This window comes from Octodon degus, unplaced genomic scaffold, assembly GCF_000260255.1.
Source record: "Octodon degus isolate 3935 unplaced genomic scaffold, OctDeg1.0 scaffold00146, whole genome shotgun sequence".
Classification (NCBI taxonomy): Eukaryota; Metazoa; Chordata; class Mammalia; order Rodentia; family Octodontidae; genus Octodon; species Octodon degus.
Genome location: NW_004524722.1, coordinates 1,276,911 through 1,295,451, shown reverse-complemented (window position 1 = coordinate 1,295,451; position 18,541 = coordinate 1,276,911). Strand labels below are relative to the sequence as shown.

The 18,541-nt window shown below is 38.0% G+C and overlaps 1 protein-coding gene across 2 annotated transcripts in view; it reads right to left on the bottom strand.

Annotated features, from left to right (window-relative positions):
- The window catches only part of Rab6a (RAB6A, member RAS oncogene family), a 52,869-nt gene that overhangs the window by 3,499 nt on the left and 30,829 nt on the right, over positions 1 to 18,541 (bottom strand). For both annotated transcript variants that reach the window (XM_004641920.2, XM_004641919.3), the window contains exons 5-6: positions 17,642 to 17,753; positions 5,631 to 5,724 (exon numbers count right to left, since the gene is read on the bottom strand). In XM_004641920.2, coding sequence (XP_004641977.1) covers positions 5,631 to 5,724; positions 17,642 to 17,753 — 206 coding nt within the window. The remainder of the gene's footprint in view (positions 1 to 5,630; positions 5,725 to 17,641; positions 17,754 to 18,541) is intronic.

Below are 18,541 nucleotides of genomic sequence, written 5' to 3'. Positions count from 1 at the left end.
GGCATGTGGTGCTGGGGGATTGAACCGCGGTCCCTGATGCTTTTGCTAAGCTTGTTCTAAGTAGGTGCTTTAGACCACTGAGCCATCTCTCCAGCCCCTTCTCCATCATTTTAGCAAGTGCTTGGGTCTTTGGGATACAATGTTATAAAAAAAAATACCTTCAGTAGAAAAAAATACCCAATTCTGGTGAGAGTGGGAACAGATAATGACTGAAGGAACAAAAGATTCATGCCACTTCGAATGTGCCCAATCTCAGACATACACTTTTTGAGTACAATGGCAAGCAAAAACGCTTAATTATTTTAAATTATCTCTTTTAGTTAGCGTGTAGTGTAGAATTCCAGAAGTTTAATGCTATGTAATATAACTCCCTTGAAGTAAACTGTTAACTTCTTCTTCTTCTTCTTTTTTTTGGCAGAACTGGGGATTGAATCCAGCAAGCGCTTATTCTACTGAGCCATCTCCCCGGCCCCAATAACTGTTAACTTAAGGCACTATTTCAAGCTCTTTATGGATACAAAAACAAGGTGAACATTTTTAATTTAAGTGATCTCAATCTAGCAAAGGAGATAGAATCCACCACTTACATGACAATGTGATGAGTTTCTATAAAACAAGGAAACAATAAATATGAGAATACAGATGAAAGAAGGACAGCCTCAGCAGAGTGGGAAAATCTTTAGGAATCCCTGGTTGGGATTTACAAGCAACTGTTAAATATTGTATGGCTTAAAAATTACACTGTGTAAAAGACTCCACAAATGTTGCTTAAATTGAGAAAGAAAACAGGTCTGGGCAGACAGCTCAGTGGTCTAAGTGCCTGCCTGGCAAGCTCTAGGACCCAGGTTTGATTCCTGGTACTGCATGCCATGCTGGCCCCAGAAGTCCAGGCCCTCTGTGCCAACCTCCGAAACCAGATGTGTTGGCACAAGCCTATAATCCCAGAGCAGGGGAGGCACTATAACCGTAAGTAATGTGTTTAGGAAAAGAAGTATAGAAACACACAGCAAATTGTAAAATTTGTTGGACAACAGCTGGAGAGTGTGGGAATCAGAATGACTAGAAAAAAACAGTAATTTTTGAAATATGCCAATGTTAGGCTTTGGCCCCAAGATTTAAACCAAAATCATGTATTACATTTGAATTATAGAATGTTTATTTTAACATTATTTCTGGTGTACCACATATTGCATAAAATCATAATCAAAAATCGTATTTTATAAATTACCAATATTATAAAATCTAATTGTACATGACATCAATTAGGATTAATGTATGAACACTTAGTTTCAAATATAAACATTCTATAAATAAGACTAAATGTTGCAATAACCAATAAGTGAAAGCAGTTTTTCTTTTTCTGTATTTTAGGACAGGGTCTCACTGTGTGAATCAGACGCGTAATGATCCTCTTGTCTACAGCCTCTCAAGTGCTGGGATTACAGGCATGCGCCACCATGCCCAGCCCAGTCTCAATCACTGGCTCAGTGCACACCAGGGGCAGGGCCAGCAGGGCAGGTCAGAGGGTCAAACTCCTGGCCCCTGAGGCCCCTGCCGTCTGCCTAAGAAGGCACTTTAATCTGCTGAGCTATTTGGCCAGCCCTGAAAGCAGTTAATTTAATGAACAAAAATAGTTAAGAACTTACAAAATGCTAAATAGATTCATTAGTATACTAGTTACATAAATGTAGAAGTATGTTCTTTTGAGATAGTGAATGTTAATAAAACTTAAATTGTCAAATTAAATAATTTCAGTATTTCTTAAGTTTCAACTCATGTATTCATATTAGGCAGTGAACTAAAAAGAAAAACCAACCCTTTCAGTTCAAACTTTCATGCACTGGAAACTCTACTACTTGTTAATAAATCACCTTTGATCCAGTCATAAATAAAACACATTCTAATGGAAAATATATTTTATAGAAAATCAGAAAAGGCCAGGCATAGTGTATGCCTGTAATCCCAGCAATTGGGAGGCTGAGGCTGGAGGATCATTTCCAGTTCGAGACCAGCTTGGGCTACAAAGTGAGCTCAATGCCAGCCTGAACTGAATACTGAGACCCTATCTCAAGAAACAAACAAAAAATTTCAAGAAACAGACAGTCCATACAAATATTTTAACATAGTTTAGTTCATATTTCAAATCTGCAAGCCATTTTCTCACATCACAGAAATATAAGTATTGTACATGACTGATCAATAACAGATGCAAAAAAACCCCATAAAAAACAGATGCAAGGGCAAGATTTTAACCTTTTAGTAAAATGTGTTCATTAATCTAAGGTTTGTTTTTGTTTTTTTGCCTTTCTTATTTCATTCTTTAATTTGGTGGTTCCAGGATTTTTGCTTCCCTACTGAATTATATAAAATAAGAAAGGACAGTCTCTAAATATTGAAATAAAATCCTAACTAATGAACTACAGTCCTTACAAAATGAAAAATATGTACTGATTTTTGTGAGTTACAAAAGATGCTATTGTTGGGCATGGTAGTGCACTTTTTTTTTTTTTTTTTTTTGGCAGTACTGGAGATCAAACTCAGGATCTTGCGCTTGCCAGGCAGGCGCTTATGCCACTGAGCTATCTCCCTAGCCCTTGTAGTGCACTCTAATAAGCCCTGAACCTGGAAGGCCAGACCTTATGGCACGAGCCTGTAATTCCAGCACTCAGAAGGCTAAAGTGGGAAGATTGCCACAAGTTCAAGGTCAGCCTGCTCTACCTAGTGAGTTCACATCTCCACTACACAACAAGACTAATAAATCAGCAAACAAACAAAAAGGAAACTGTTCCACAATAAACAGTATTTTTGGTTGCATGTATACTTAAAAGATACTAAACTAAAGTCTCAATATAATCAGGCATTTCAACAAAATCAAATTTTAGACATTTATAAACAAACAAACAGAAAATGGGTTTTGACGCAAGACTGCTTTGTTAAAAAAAAAAAAAAAAAAAACCTGACTATATCTATCTGTATTAGTCAGGTTTTGAGAAAAAAATGTGCCTGATAAAAATGTTCTAAAATTAGACTATAGCAATGGTTGTACAATCCTATAAATGTAGTAAAATAACTGAATCATACACTTAAAATAGTAATTGTACAGTATAAAAAAAGTTGGTATGCCTTCTTTGAAATTCTTGGGCTGAGAAGTATTTCAGATTTTTGGAATATTTTCAGGTACATAATGAAGTATCTTGTAGATAGGACACAAGTCTACAATCATTCATGTTTCATAAATTTCTTAAATGCATAGCCTGAAAGTAATTTAAAACTGTATTTTTAGTGCAACTGTGTTTTGACTCAACCTGCCATATGAAGTCAAGTATAGAATTTTCCACTTGTGGCTTGGAGTAGGTGATCAAACCATTTTTGAATTTTGGATTAAGATCTCTCTTTCTTTCTGTCTCTCCACACACACACACCCCTGCCCCACAGAATCTTGTTATGTACATTGGAACTCACGACAATCCTCCTGCCTCAGCTTCCTGAGTGCTGCATTTACATATGTGTACCACCATGCCTGGCCAAACAAACTTTTGCTTCAATAAACATATTAAAAACTGCATGCTTATAAAATAGCTAATGAAGCCAGGTATAACCCCAGCACTCAGGAGGCTGAGGGAGGAGTTTCACTGTGAGCTCAAGAACAGACTGGGATAAAAAGTGAGTTCAAGACCAGCTTGAATTGCACAGTGAAGCCATGGAGGGAGGGAGGGAGAGAGAAAAGAAAGACACATTCTCTTTCAAAACATCCCAGGAGGGGCTGGGGAGATGGCTCAGTGGAATAAGCGCTTCCCTTGCAAACACAAGGGCCTGAGTTCAATCCCCGGTTCCACCAAAAAACAAAAACAAAAAAAAACCAAAACAAAACAAAAAAAAATCCCAGGATTACCTAAATTTAGGAGCAATGAAATATTGTGAGGACACTAGCCATAACAGTGTTCTCTCCATTGTATCTCGTTCTAGAGCTTCTACACCTGTGTGACTACTTACGGTGAGGAGGACAGGAGTCACAGCAGCATAGTCTGTAGGTGATAACACAGATCTAGAACAAGATATCCTGTAGGACTACATAAAAACAAGCTGACACTCTTATCAAAATGTCTCCAATAAGGACAGCTTGGTAGAGCTATCCACCTTTTTTGTCTTAGTTTAGTGGTAGATGGTATTACTGCTATAACTTGTATTACCCAAAATCTGGAACTGTCTATGGCTCTTATGGATTCAGGCACATAACATTTATTTTTTTTTAAATTTATTTATTTATTTATTTGTGTGTGTGTGTGTGTGTGTGTGTGGCCAGCTCAGTCCACCAGGGGGCAGCGATGGCTGGCATGTGGTGCTGGGGGATTGAACCGCAGTCCCTGTGCTTTGCTAAGCTTGTTCTAAGTAGGTGCTTTAGACTACTGAGCCATCTCACCAGTCCCAGGCACATAACATTTATATACTACATTTACATTGTTAAGTTCTGAGAAAGATACTTTGATAAAGGATGATTTAATATATGCCATTCACTAAGTTCAGTAACAATGGAAACACAAGAGTCACAGAGGTTTATGAAAACACAAAGGAAAGTCATTTATCAGTCACAAGGTAGAGCGGGAAATGTCAGATAAGATATAGGGCAACCTTTTTGCCTTAATGATTCAAGGCAAAAATGGATGGGAAACAAGGTGGCAAACATGAGAACAGAAATTTTCACAAAGCTCAATTTAAAAGATTTTACTTTAACCCTTTGTTGATTGCTTTCAACTGAAAAAATTTGTGAGTCTTGCAAATCTGGGACCACCACTCTAGATGATATATAGCTTTGAAGAATTAAGCATGAGTTTGGGGCTGACCTAAAGGCAAAACCAGCTTGGTAATATGAGGCCTCCTTGCATTTCTCCACTTGTTTCTCTCTAAAGCACTCCTGTTGCAAACTGTTTAAACATTAGCAGTTTATTGGGGATAATTACAAATAATCAAAATGTATTTCCATAATAAGAAAAATATTCACTACTGAAAAAAAAACTTGCTTTCATTTATCAGAGTCTTCAAGTAGGGATGTAGTGAGAACATGGTACATTTTTTTTTTTTTTTGAGTTTTAATCCATGTGTTGAAGCATTCTTTATTCATTTGTCTCTGTAGAAGTCAACTTTTTTTTTGTTTTCAAAGTTTTATTGATAAACATATAGCAATGAGACAGTTTCAAATCAAATCGAAAGTACAGTTGCAACAAATACTACACTGCATATATTCTAACATGGTACATTTAAATCATAGGTTTGGCTATCATGAAATAGTTCCCTTGGCACAATCTGAAAAGTTCGAAAAGTCTTTTAAAATATTTTTTCCCCAACTATGGCACATTTATGTTTTTTCATTGTTTGAAAATATGTTGCTGGGAGGAGATAGCTCAGTAGAATAAGAACTTGCCTGGCAAGCACAAGGTCCTGAGTTCAATCCCTGGTACTGCAAAAAAAAAAAAAAAAAAAAAAAAAAAAAAGGAAAGAAAATACGTTGCTAATTCATAAGGCCTGCTGTTGCTAAGTGGAAGCTAATCTTATGCTAGAGAATGGAACAGTTACACAATTATTTCATGTTTTCTTAATTTCGTAACATCAACTCAAACTCAAGGGACACTTACCTGTTTTACATTGTAGCCTGCTTTTGCACTGGTTTCAATAAACATAACATTCAGCTCTTTGGCTTTCCTTTCTCCTTCCTCAATTGACACTTGCCTGCAAAAACATTTTTAAAAAGATAAATTCTTACCTTCAAAAGATGGTATTATACAAGTCATCAACAAAGCTCTGAAAACAACTTGATATAGATGCTATCAATCTGCAGCACACTTAAAATCCGGTACACTTCTGTATGTTATATCTGACTGCAAAAAGCCCCACCCCACAAAAGCAAAATGTAAGAGTCTGCTTCCTTCCTTTTAAAAAGTTTCACTTCCCTGTATCTTCCTATCTTCCCCAATTTCTAGATCCTTTTCCCACTTCTACAAAGTTCATCTCCCTGTTTCCTATCATCTACTGTTTATTTTGATTTTTTTTTTTTTCCAGAACCGGGGATTGAACTCGGGCCCTTGCACTTGCCAGACAAGTGCTTATTCTACTGAGCCATCTCCCAGCCCCTTAATTTTGACCTTTAAATTATTTTTGTTTCTCATGTAAGAGAAACAATGTGATATTCAATCTTTTGTGTCTGATTTATTTCATTTAACATTATGATCTCAAGGTGCATCCATTTTTCTACAAAAAATTCAAATTTAAACTTTTTGACTAGGTAGTACTTTGTTGTGGACATATACCACATTTTCTTTATCCATTTTCCCACTAATAGGCTTATTGGCCATTTTAATTTTGAAGAATTAACTATTATATGAGTTGGGCTGCTATAAACATGGTACTTACCTAACATCTATTAAAGACAGTATGAAAAAAAAAGATACAAATATGGCTAGGCCAAGTAGATTGCATACATTGAGTTCTTTGAGGTATCTCCATAGTGATTTACTTAGTTGAAGATACAATGCCTGAAGTTGCTGCATCTGTAATTCTGTACACCAAACAACATGTATGTCTTTATACCACTATCGTGCTGCATTTATCATGATAGTTTTGTACTATAACTTGAAATCTGGTATTGTATTTCCTGCTATGGTCTCGTTGCTCAGGATTGCTTTGGCTATTCTGGGTCTCTTCTGCTTCCATGTAAATTTTAGGATTGCTTTTTCTAGGTCTGTGTACAAGACTATGAGTATTTTGATTGGGATTGCATTATATCTTTATTATTACTTCTGGTGAGATGGCCATTCTGAAGTATTAATTCTGATTTTCCAGAAACAAAACTATCTTATTTCCTGGTATTCCCTTTTTTTCTGAGTAATGAATTTTTACTATAGAGCTCTTTACTTCCTTGGTTAGATTAGTTTGTTTGCTTATTTGTTTTATTTATTTATTTAAAACTAAATGTGGTAGCACATGCCTATAATCTCAACACTCAGGAGGCTGAGGCAGGAGGATCACCATGAGTTCAAGAACGGTTTGAGGTTTTACAAGGGAAACAACAGCAATACAGAACAAATTTTATAATATTATTTTATAATGAATCACCCAAAGAATCATACAAGGAGTGGAGGAAATGTGTCCACACACCAAAGGCCAAAGAATCCAGCTGAGGGCCTGGATCCTAACATCCTACATGAATCCAGCTGAAAACCCAGAGCTCATAACAATGCCTCCCACAAGTCCAACTGGAGGCCTAGAGCCCATGATAAAGTCTCACAAAGGCCTGCTTCACAGATTTGTGCTGGAAAGGCCCAGAGGCCAGTGGTGGAAGCTAGAAAGTATGCCAGCAGGATGAAGTATCTGTGCTAGCAGGCTGAGGGATCTGAACTATGGCTAGGAAGCAATGCTCAAGGTAAGAAAACCAGAGCTCCCCCTAAAAGTACCACAGCCATCCTTGGCAATAGTGAGGTCCCAAGCTCCTCCAGCAATGAGGAAAGCTGAGTTCCCATCAGGAAAGCCAATGTGACAAGCTTCTTCACAAGGCTGAGCAGTGCATCTCCTTCCCCTCCAGAGCCAGGAAGTGATGCTCAAGATTAAGACCAGAGCTCCCCCGCAAAAGGAACCGTAGCTAATCTCAGCGACTATGAAGGTCCTAAACTCCCCAGCGACAACAGACAAGTTCATCAGGAAAGCCAGCATAACAAGGTCCTCCAGCAGAAGAGCACAAGTGAGAGACAGCAGCTTCAAATAGCTTCAACAGCTTCTCCAAACAGCTTTCCTAACAGCTTCTCCTGCTCTGCCTTTTATACTGCTGGCCAACAATCCTCAGGCCTTCCATACCCAGCACCACACTACTTCAGTTCAGTCAGGTGTAACAAGTTGACCACCACTCAACAATACACTACAAAGACCATCCAGGACTGCAGAATGAGTTGAAAGCCAGCCAAGATTACACAAGTGTAACCCTGTCTCAAAATATCAAAACACAGATGTATTTTTTTGAAGCTACTATGAATGGGATTACTTTCCTGATTTCTTTCTTGGTAGTTTTTATCACTGGATAGCAAGTCTTTTGGTTTTCTGAGACAAGTTTTTCACTATGAAGTTCAGGTTGGTCTTGAACTCACTATGTAGCCCAGGGTGGCCTTGAACTTGCAGGGATTCTCCTGTCTCAGCCTCCCAAGTGCAGGCACATGCTAGCACACCCAGTGCTTACTTTGTGTACTGGTTTTGTATCCTGTTACTTTCCTGAATTGGTGTATTAATAGTTATAACTCTTTTTGGTGGAGGTTTTGGTTCTACTAAATGTGAAAGGATCATGTCATCTGTGAATAAGGACAGTATGACTTCTTCCCTTCCTTTTACTTCCCTGATTGCCTTAAATTGCCAAGCACTATACTGGACAGTAGTGATGAGAGTGGGCACCCTTGTTCTGCTCCTGATTTTAGAGGAAATGCTTTCAGGTTTTCTCCACTTAGAATGCACATGTTAGCAGTTAGGTCTGTCATAAATGACTTTTACTAGTTTGAGGTAAGAACTTATATGATTTTTTTTTCTATGCTTTGTCTTTTTTAAAAAAAATCCTGAGTGGATGCTAGATTTTGTCAAAGGCCTTTTCTCCATCTATTGAGATGACCATGTGATTTCTGGCCATGCTCTTATTTATGTTATTTAATGATTTACTACAGTGAAGCATGCTTGCATCTCTGGGATGAAGCTAACATGGTCATGGTGTATAATTTTTTTAAACTTTTATTTTTTGAGATAGGTCTCCCTACATAGTTCAGGCTAGCCTCAAACTCACTATAGCCCAGGATAACCTCAACCTCCTGAGTGCTGGGACTACAGGCATGTGCCACCATGCCCAGAATGATGTGTGCTTTGTAAAATGAATTCTGGCACTCTGCCAGTATTCTGTTGGGCACTTTTGCATCTATATTCATTAAGAAGACTGGCCTCTAGTGGGGTTTTTTTTGGGTTCCTTTTTTGTTAAGTCCTTCTCTGGCTTTGGCATCAGGGTAATACTAGTTTCCACAAATGAGTTTAGCAGTACTCTTCCCCTTTCATTTAATTTCAAGAGGCTGAGAAGCACTGGTGTTAGATCTTTCCTAAAGTTCTGGCAGAATTCTGCAGTGCATCTAACAGGTCCTGGCCTTTTCTTAATTGGTAGGATGACCCGACCCGCGGGTTAGTCAACGAGGACCCTGGAAGGGGAGTGGGGATGAAATAGGGACAGGAGACACGAGAAATGGAGGCAAGACAAAGGTTCTGATCAAGCCCCGTTTATTCAAGGAAGTCTCAGCGAATTTATAGGAAGTGGGGGAAGAGGGAGGAGTGATTACACGTCATCAGGTCGCTAGGCACTGGGGGGTGGTCTCTAGAATGGAGATCAGGCATGTGACTTCTGGGAAATGGCTCGGAGAGGAAACAGAAACATAGCTCTGGGAAGGTCACAAGACAACAGATCAAATGCAACAATCTGTAGTATGAGGCCAAGCATTGGTCTCCCACAGTAGGATGTTATTATCTCTATTTTATTGTCTGTTATTGGTCTAGTCAAAACTTTTTATATTTTTCTTCATTCAAACTTGGCAATTCAAATGCTTAGAGTTTTTCCATTTCTTCTGGGTTCTCCAATGTATTGGAATATAAGTTTCCAAATAGTTTGTTATAAACTGTGGTGGGGGAAGAAGGAGAAAAAGATATGTATATATACACAAGATAGCTAAGATAAGCCAGCAGATTAAAGCGCTTGCTTTGGCAGACACAGGGGCCGGGGGTTCAATCCTGGAGCATGCCGGCCCCACCCCCGGAGCCCGGTGAGACTCAGTTGAAGCTGGGTGTGGTGGTGCTTGCCCGTAATCCCAGCACCTGGGAGGCTGAAAAACAGAAAGAATCACTACAAGTCCAATCTGTGTAGTGAGACCCTGTACTAAATACATAAAAAAAAAAAAAAAGATAGCTAAGATAATTGTATTACAACTTCTATTACTTCACTGAAAGTACAGTTACTGCTTATGCTGTTTGATCAATTTTATATGCCTGTACCTGGTAATCTGAGCAACTAGCTTGAAGATAATAGTATGCAATAACCTTTGTTAACTTCCCATCATCTTTTGAAATTCTGTATCATTTTTATTGGGTTTTGTTTTCTCTTTAAAATAAAAAAAATTTAAAAAACAGATCTGGGCAGTGTCTGTTGCTTGGTGTAAAATTATTTTTGGCTACACAATTTGTCCACTATCATAATTCATGTAACATTCTCAAATAGACATCCAAGTTGTTTTCTTTCTTTCTTTTCTTTTTTTTTTTTTTTTTGCAGAACTGGGGATTGAATTCAGGCCCTTGCACTTGCCAGGCAAGCACTTAATCTACCGAGCCATCTCCCCGGCTCCCCCAGTTGTTTTCAAAATGTACAGTACTATAAAAAAATGTTCTAAACATCTTTGTGCTTAATAGTTTGTATACTGTGGATTATTTCATTCAGGTGAATTTTTGGATTGATTGATTGATTTTTGGAGACAGGGTCTCACTTTGTAGTTGAGGCTGACTTCAAACTCATAACAATCCTCCTACCTGAACCTCCCAAGTGCTGGGATTATAGGTGTTCACTGCTATACCAGACACCCCCAGACTTCCAATAAAGATATAAATTGTTAAACCTCTTGATACAAAATTATTACAAGATTAACATTTCTTTTACTCAGTTATTTTATGATACATTATAATTATCAAGTGTTTCAAATGATAAGCTTTTCAAGACTATGCCATTTATCTTGGTAGTCATAGTGACTACCTGGCACATAGATATTCAATAAATATGCAAATATTTTAATTAAATAGATCACAACTATCAGCTGATAAAGGATCCTAAATAATGAACAAGAATTTCCAGCAGCTACCATCACATCTACCAATACACCTGGATATGTGTCCCTAGAGTCTACCTCCAGTCCTATTACACTGGAAGAACTATGCTTATTCCCAAAACTCACAATCTGTGTATTATAGCCCATTCTCTTTAAAAAAAAAAAAAAATTTTTTTTTAAATATATTTGGTACAGGGTCTCACCACATGGCTCATTGATCTTCCTGCTTTCAGTCTCTCCAACACTGGGATTATAGGCACGTGCCACCACGCTGGGACTTGGTGACTCAGAGTGCCCTGGGGTGACCCAGAGGCAAGGCTGGTATGACATGTAGTGCCGGGAATTGAACCCTGGTTACTGCACTTGCCTAAGCAGGTGCTTAGTCTGCTGAGCTATCTCACCGGCCCTTCTCTTTTTGTCTCAAACAAGAGATTATTACAGAAATTTTCCATTCTCCAAAAAGCACAGTCATTCTCTAACATAAAATGTCAGTTGTTAACATTTTGCTACATTTATTTTTGCTGTTTTGGTTTCTTCCTGCCTCAGCCTTCCAAAGTGTTGGAATTACAGCAGTGCACCATCATGCTCAACTCTGTATTTGCTTGTTTTATATTTTCAACTGCTGTGTGTATTATACATTTTTTTTCTTGTGGTGCTGGGAATTGAACCCAGGGCCTTTTGCATTGAGTTATACCACCAGCTCTTTTCTATTTAGAAGGGCCTTGCTAAATCACTAACAGACTGGGCTCAAACTCATGCCCATATCTCAGCCTCCCAAGTGCTAGAAATATAAATATGTACAACCACATTTGGCTGTACATTTTCTAATAACAATTTTTTTTAACAAATTGAGAGTAAATTGCCAATCTGTAAATGTTAAATCCTAAATTAACCTGCACTGTGAATTTCCTAATGTCTTATATAACTACAAAGCTGTAAAACTAGTATCAATACCATGCCCTTACTGAATCTACAGCTTCTATTCATATTCTGCCAACTATCCTATTACTATTCTTTATAGTAAACAAAATATCTCAACATACCATACTAGAGATTAAACCCTGGGCTTTGTGCCTACTTAGGCAAGAGGATTACAGCTGAGCTACATCTCCAGCCCTTTCATTCCATCTTGAGATAGTCACTTTAAGTTGTCCAGATTGCACATGAACTCACCATACTCCTACCTCAGCCTCCCAAGTAGCTGGAATTACAGCTATGTACCAGTGCCTGGCTCAATTACTTTTTTTTTTTTTTCTATACTAGGGATCGAACTTTGGACCTTGCACTTGCCAGTCAGGTACTTATGCCCCTGAATTATTTTTTTAAAGATAAACTTTCTGCGTAGGGGCTGGGGGTTTGATTCCCCCAGCCTGCTGTGCTGGCCCCACCACCAGGGCATGCTGAGATGGTGATCGAGACTGGGCTGGGCATGGTGGCGTGCACCTGTACCCCCCACACTTGGGAGGCTGTAAACAGGAGAATCACTATGAGTCCAATCTAGTAGTAAGATCCTGAACACCCTAAATAAATAAATAAACTTTCCATCCCAGCACTCAGGAGGCTGAAGCAGGTGGATCTTGTGTTCATGACCAACCTGGGCTACAAAGTGAGCTCAAGCCTGAACAGCATACTGAGACCCTGTCTCAATGGCAGGGAGTGGGAAGAATAAAAGAATGAATGTTCAAATCAGTGTTGAGCATTTTCCAAAGATAATCAATTAATTTCCTTTGGAAGAAGATTACCATTGTGACTCACGGATTTAAACATGCTGTCATAAAGTATTCATTCTCAAACTTTCCTATCATTAACTAGAAGAGCTTCTTTAGGTTTCCAAGTATGACACAACCTCTGTAGTCTTTAATAGCTTCTCTGATTTACATATGGCCAGGCTATTACATCTTAACATCTAGCTTTAACATCTTCTTGCTCATAGTCCAAATATATCATTTCTTCAAGCAGCCTTGATTCTACTAGAGAAAAATGTTATTCAGATATGACAGTCTAGAGTTGTGGTGACAAAACCACCTTTGGGATACACACTGCAGCAGGCTGTTTGTATCACTGAAAGCTCTAAAAGGATTGCCATCACTCTTCTGGAGTTTATTCCTTCTGGTTTAGGTCTTTTAATAGATCATGCCAGAAAACACAGTAAACTGATTAATACTAAAAGATGAATCACACTGAGCATGGAGGTGCACACCTATAATCCCAGTACCCAGGAGCCTGAAGCAGGAGGATCTCCATGAGTGTGAGGCCTCCCTGGACTACACAAGTTCAAGGCCAGCCTGAACTGCATAGCAAGACTGTCTCAAACAAATAAGCAAATAAACAATAAATAAATAGTAATTTATGTAAATATTTGCTACTTATATTCTGAGCCGCAAGATTTTAGTTCTAATGCTCTTATATTGGTATTTCACTCATTTATTCCATGCAGAATGCACACAATCATTTGGGAAAAAAAGTGGTCAACATTATCACCAAACAACACGTTTACTAGAAACAGTTCAGATATATTTTGTAGCTCATTCTACTCTTTTTTTTTCAGGGATTGAACTCAGGCCCTTGCGCTTGAGAGGGAAACGCTTATTCTACTGAGCCATCTCCCCAGCCTCAAGCTCATTCTACTCTGAATCAGTGTACTGTGTTTTAGGTTACTTTAAATAATCAATTGTTTCACTTCATTTTTAATAATTTTTATTGAATTTCATTTTAACACTATATTACATAATTTCAAAGTCAAATATACAAAGCAAGTTAATTTCAAATAAGTCTAGCTTCAATTTGTTATTCAACTTTGTTCCTCTATCCAAAGGCAAACTTTTTTTTTTTTTTTTTGCTCTGGATGCCCTTAGGCATGGTTTAGCTGGCTGGAGTGTTGTGGGAGTCCAACTACAGCAACCTGAGGCTGACAGCTTTGTGGAAGCAGCCACTTAAAGAACTGAGCTATGGCCAGGCCCCCGGCAAACTTTAGTAAGTACTCTCTACTCCTGATCTACATCCCCAGCCTCATAAACATTTTCTTCAAACCTACTATTTAAACTGGGCATGGTGGTCCATGTCTTTAATCCTAGCACTGAGGAGGCTGAGGCAGAAGGCTGAAAATCTGAGGCCAGCATAAACTACATACAGTGTTCAAGACCAGACCAAGTCACATTGTGATACCCTGTCTCAAAATAAGCAAACAAATCCCCCCAAACAAAAACCCTACCCTTTGTCTTCCCATTTGTAAAAACAGTATGTATACATCTCAATTTCTCTTTCATAAAGTGTAGCAGCATGTTACATACTACTTTACCTTCCTTTTTCCCCCCTACTTAATCAAATATTCTAGAGATTCACCTCATAGTTATATATATATATAAAATATATATATGTGTGTGTGTGTATATATATATATATATTCCATATTCCTTTATTATGTTAGATACTACCAAAAACCCACCCTCTCTTCCTCATTAGGGTTATGCCATTATGTATTACCCCATCAATTTATGAGAGTACCTTCCCTTGTGGCTTGCTCACAGAGGATTTCAACAAACTTGTATTTTGTCACCTGAAAGGCAATGTTTCTCAGTGTAATTTTTAATTTAAATTTCACTAAGCTTCAAGATAAAGAGCCAATTACTTTTTTTAAGGGAAGTTTATGCAATTTGAGGCTATTATTTGTGTGTATGTGAGTGTGTGTGAATGAGTGTGGTATCGGGTATTGAACTCAGCACCTTGTACTTGCTAGGCAGGCACTTATGCTGCTGAGCTATATCCCCAGCCCAGAGCCAATTACTTTAGCTATCTACACTTCTAGTCTATTTTTCTTTTCTTTTTTTGGCGGAACCGGGGATTGAACTCAGGCCCTTGCATTTGCCAGGGAAGCGTTTATTGAGCCATCTCCCCAGCCCTAAAATGTATTGTTCGTTCGTTCATTCACTCATTCACTCATTCATTCATTCACTCATTCACTCACTCACTCACTCATTCACTCAGTGGAGATAGGGTCTCAATACAGTTTATTTTTTTTTAAATTATTTATTTATTTATTTTTATTACATTTATTTATTGTGTGTGTGTGTGGCCAGCTCAGCCCACCAGGGGGCGCGGCTGGCTGGCATGTGGTGCTGGGGGATTGAACCGCGGTCCCTGTGTTTTGCCAAGCTTGTTTCAAGTAGGTGCTTTAGACCACTGAGCCATCTCTCCAGCCCCCTCAATACAGTTTAGCCTGGCTTTGAACTTGCTTCTATGCAGCACAGGCTGGCTTTGAACTTGTGCCGTTACCTCCACTTTCTAACTACTAGGATTACAGGTATGAGCAACATGACTGGCCCAAGAAATAGTCCTAATGGTCATCTCTGCATGCTTCTATGGGCATATATGTGGGATACTGGAAGTAGACCTGAGTTAGTATTTTAAACTATGATACTGGTAAACTGTTTCCTCTCGAAAGTATATTTTAAAAAAATACATTCCACTATATCATCAGTATACAAGAGATATTTTACTTATTTCTACTTGATAGCACTGTTATTATCAACCTCTGAATCATATTCAGTGTAATATGATCTTTATGTACTTAAGCTTACCAATATTTCCCTTTATGGTTTTAGGATTTCATGTCATGCTTATAAAAGTCCAAAGCATTTCCTGTTAACACTTTTTCGTTAAACATTTAAATCTCATTCAGAAACCATTCGATTAAGCTCTACTTTTTAAAAATGTGATTAGGTCAGAGGTAATACTCTAGCAAAAATTACTAAGAGGGGGCCGGGGAGATGGCTTAGTGGAATAAGCGCTTCCCTGGCAAGTGCAAGGGCCTGAGTTCAATCCCCGGTTCCACAAAAAAAAAAAAAAAAAAAAAAAAAAAATTAGTAAGAGGCACATGATTGTAATCCAAGCACTGGGAGGCTGAAAACAGGAGAATCACTGAGTCTGAGCTGCATAGGGAGACCCTGTACCAAATACATAAATTTAAAAAAACAAGCAAAAAATAAATAAAAAAGATAGATGGTTAATTCTAGAGCAGTTAACAAATATCTTTTTAAATCTTTTAAACATATTTGGTACAGGATCTCACTACGTAGCTTGAACTGTAGTGATTCTCTTGTTTTCAGCCTCCCCAGCGCTGGGATTACAGGCATGTGCCACCATGCCCCGTGTCTCAGTGGCCAGTCTGGTGTGCCCAGGGAGCAGGGCTAGCACTGCACGTGATACCAAGGATTAAACCCCAGCTCCTGTGCTTGTCTAAGCAGGTGCTTAGTCCACTGAGCTATCTTGCCAGCCCAACAAATATTATCTTAAGAAAAAAATATTGTGCACTTAATTGAAATATTAAACAATAAACGAGTAGATGCTTAAAGGATTTTCTTGAGGCCTCATGGGCAGAAATAGGGTTTTGTCTTGGGGGGGAAGCCAGTAATGGATACAGAAGGCTTCATTTTAAGCTACATCCTAGGCCTTGTTTACTGTTTGAGATAGTTTTGCCAATTGCCCAGATCAAGCTCAAACTTTGCAATCCTATTGTCTCAGCTTCCCAGAATGCTGGGATTACAAGACTGTGCCACCATGCCTAGCTCTGTAAGTCTTTGAACATTAGATTTCAATGCAACACTGTAATTAATATGGCAAGTTTGATACCAAAACCTCAAAATGCAGTTTATGAATAAATATGTAACAAACACTAAAATCTACTAGTAAGTTCTACGACCAAAGTTATTTAGAGCAGAAAAAATGCACACTAACCACTAAAGAATGCTGAAAGCAGATATTCAAGCCATGAGTTCTATAAGGAATGTTAGTACATTTTACATCTTGTGATTTAAATATTGTCTTACTCAAGGTATCACAATAAAGCTCTTCAATTCAACATCTTATACTACCATATTACAGTGTTTAAAGACTACAAAAAAAGTGTTTATTTAATCACTATGAATAATTTTTTAAAATAAAATTTTTTTTAAAAATGTTTTGTTAGGGGCCAGTGAGACAGCTCAATGGTCTAAAGCACCTGCTTAGGCAGGTGCAGGGAACCATGGTTTGATCCCTGGCACCACATGCTGCACCAGCCCTGCCCTTAGGGTGGGCTGAGCAGGCCCCCCTAAAAAAAAAAAAAAAAAAAAAAAAAGGTTTCTTCGCTCTTTAACCACCCCCCTTTTTTTTTAACATTGGTGAGTCTCACGATTTAATTCAGGCTGGCTTTGAACTCTATGTAATCCAGGCAGATCTCAGACTCATGGCAATGCTCCTTGCCTCAGCCTCCTGGGTGCTGTGATTATTGGCATGTGCTACCCCACCTGGCCACAGCTGCCACTTAAAAGAGACTTAAAAATGTAAACTATTGGGGGCTGGGGAGATGGCTCAGTGGAATAAGTGCTTTACTGGCAAGCACAAGGGCCTGAGTTCAATCCCCAGTTCCGGAAAAAAAAAAAAAAAAAAAAATGTAAACTATTTCCTGGCTTCATGTGTAAATAATCTATCACAAGAATTATTTATGCATGGACTAACACAAAATAAAACTCATTTTCCCTTAAGAACTGAGTTGAGGGCCAGGGAGATAGCTCAGTGGAATAAGTGCTTGCCTGCCAAGCGCAAGGTCCTGAGTTCGATCCCTGGTATCACCAAAAAAATAAAGAACTGAGTTTGATTATTTCAAGTTATCACACTAAAGAAACCTAAAGAATTGAACATATTTCCTTTCCAAACAATTTTTCAGTGACTAAAAACAACAGGCTGCTTAACATAGAAATCAAACATTCCACACATACAAAATCACATCATACCTCTTATCAGCAAGATCTGTCTTATTTCCTACCAGCATGATGATAACATCACTTCCTCTCTCTGTTCTGACATCATCAATCCATTTTGTAGTTTGCTGGAATGAGTTAACATCTGGTATGGGAGGCAGGACAGAGATCAGCATTACTCAAAATGCCTCCCAAGCAAAGGACACCATTCCCCCCAAATACCCTGGAAGTTGGAAAGAAGATGGCACATTAGGAACCCGCTTTTAATGTGCTTGCAACATAACTCCATTTTATCTGATTACAGCTGTCAGTGAGCTAAACAAATCTGAATATAATATTTAAATTTAAAAAAAAATTTAAAAATATTTAAATTTTTGACAATCAAATGAGTGTGATATACTTACACAATTGGAAAAATAAACTATTTAAAATACAAGGACAGCTATGGCAGATAATTTGGTGTTACACTGCCACAATGCTTTTTAAATCACTTACACATAACACAACAAAGAAAGCATTTCCAAAATTATGTCAGCCAATAATTCCCAACACATCCAGAAAATCTGTAATCCTTAAACAGCTTTTAACACCACTATGTTTGCACTGCTTACTCAGTTTGTGATCACTTTAACCTAAAATCTATTGGTTTAATGCACCAGAATCACTTCTAACAAAATTCACTTTTTTAGTGTTGGAGTTTAGAGTACTTCAATATCTTTTACAGCAATTACAGAAAGCAACTTACTGATATTTCAACATATTTGCTGAATTTTTAAAGAAAAATACCTGAATTTTTTTGCTTTGGTTAAAGCAAGCACAAACACATTAAAGCTAAAAAAAAAAACTAGTCAATGCATAATAAGGAACATACATTTTAAAAAAATAAGTAGCAACCCAAAGTAAAGCTGCAAAAAAAAAAAAAAAAAAAAAAAA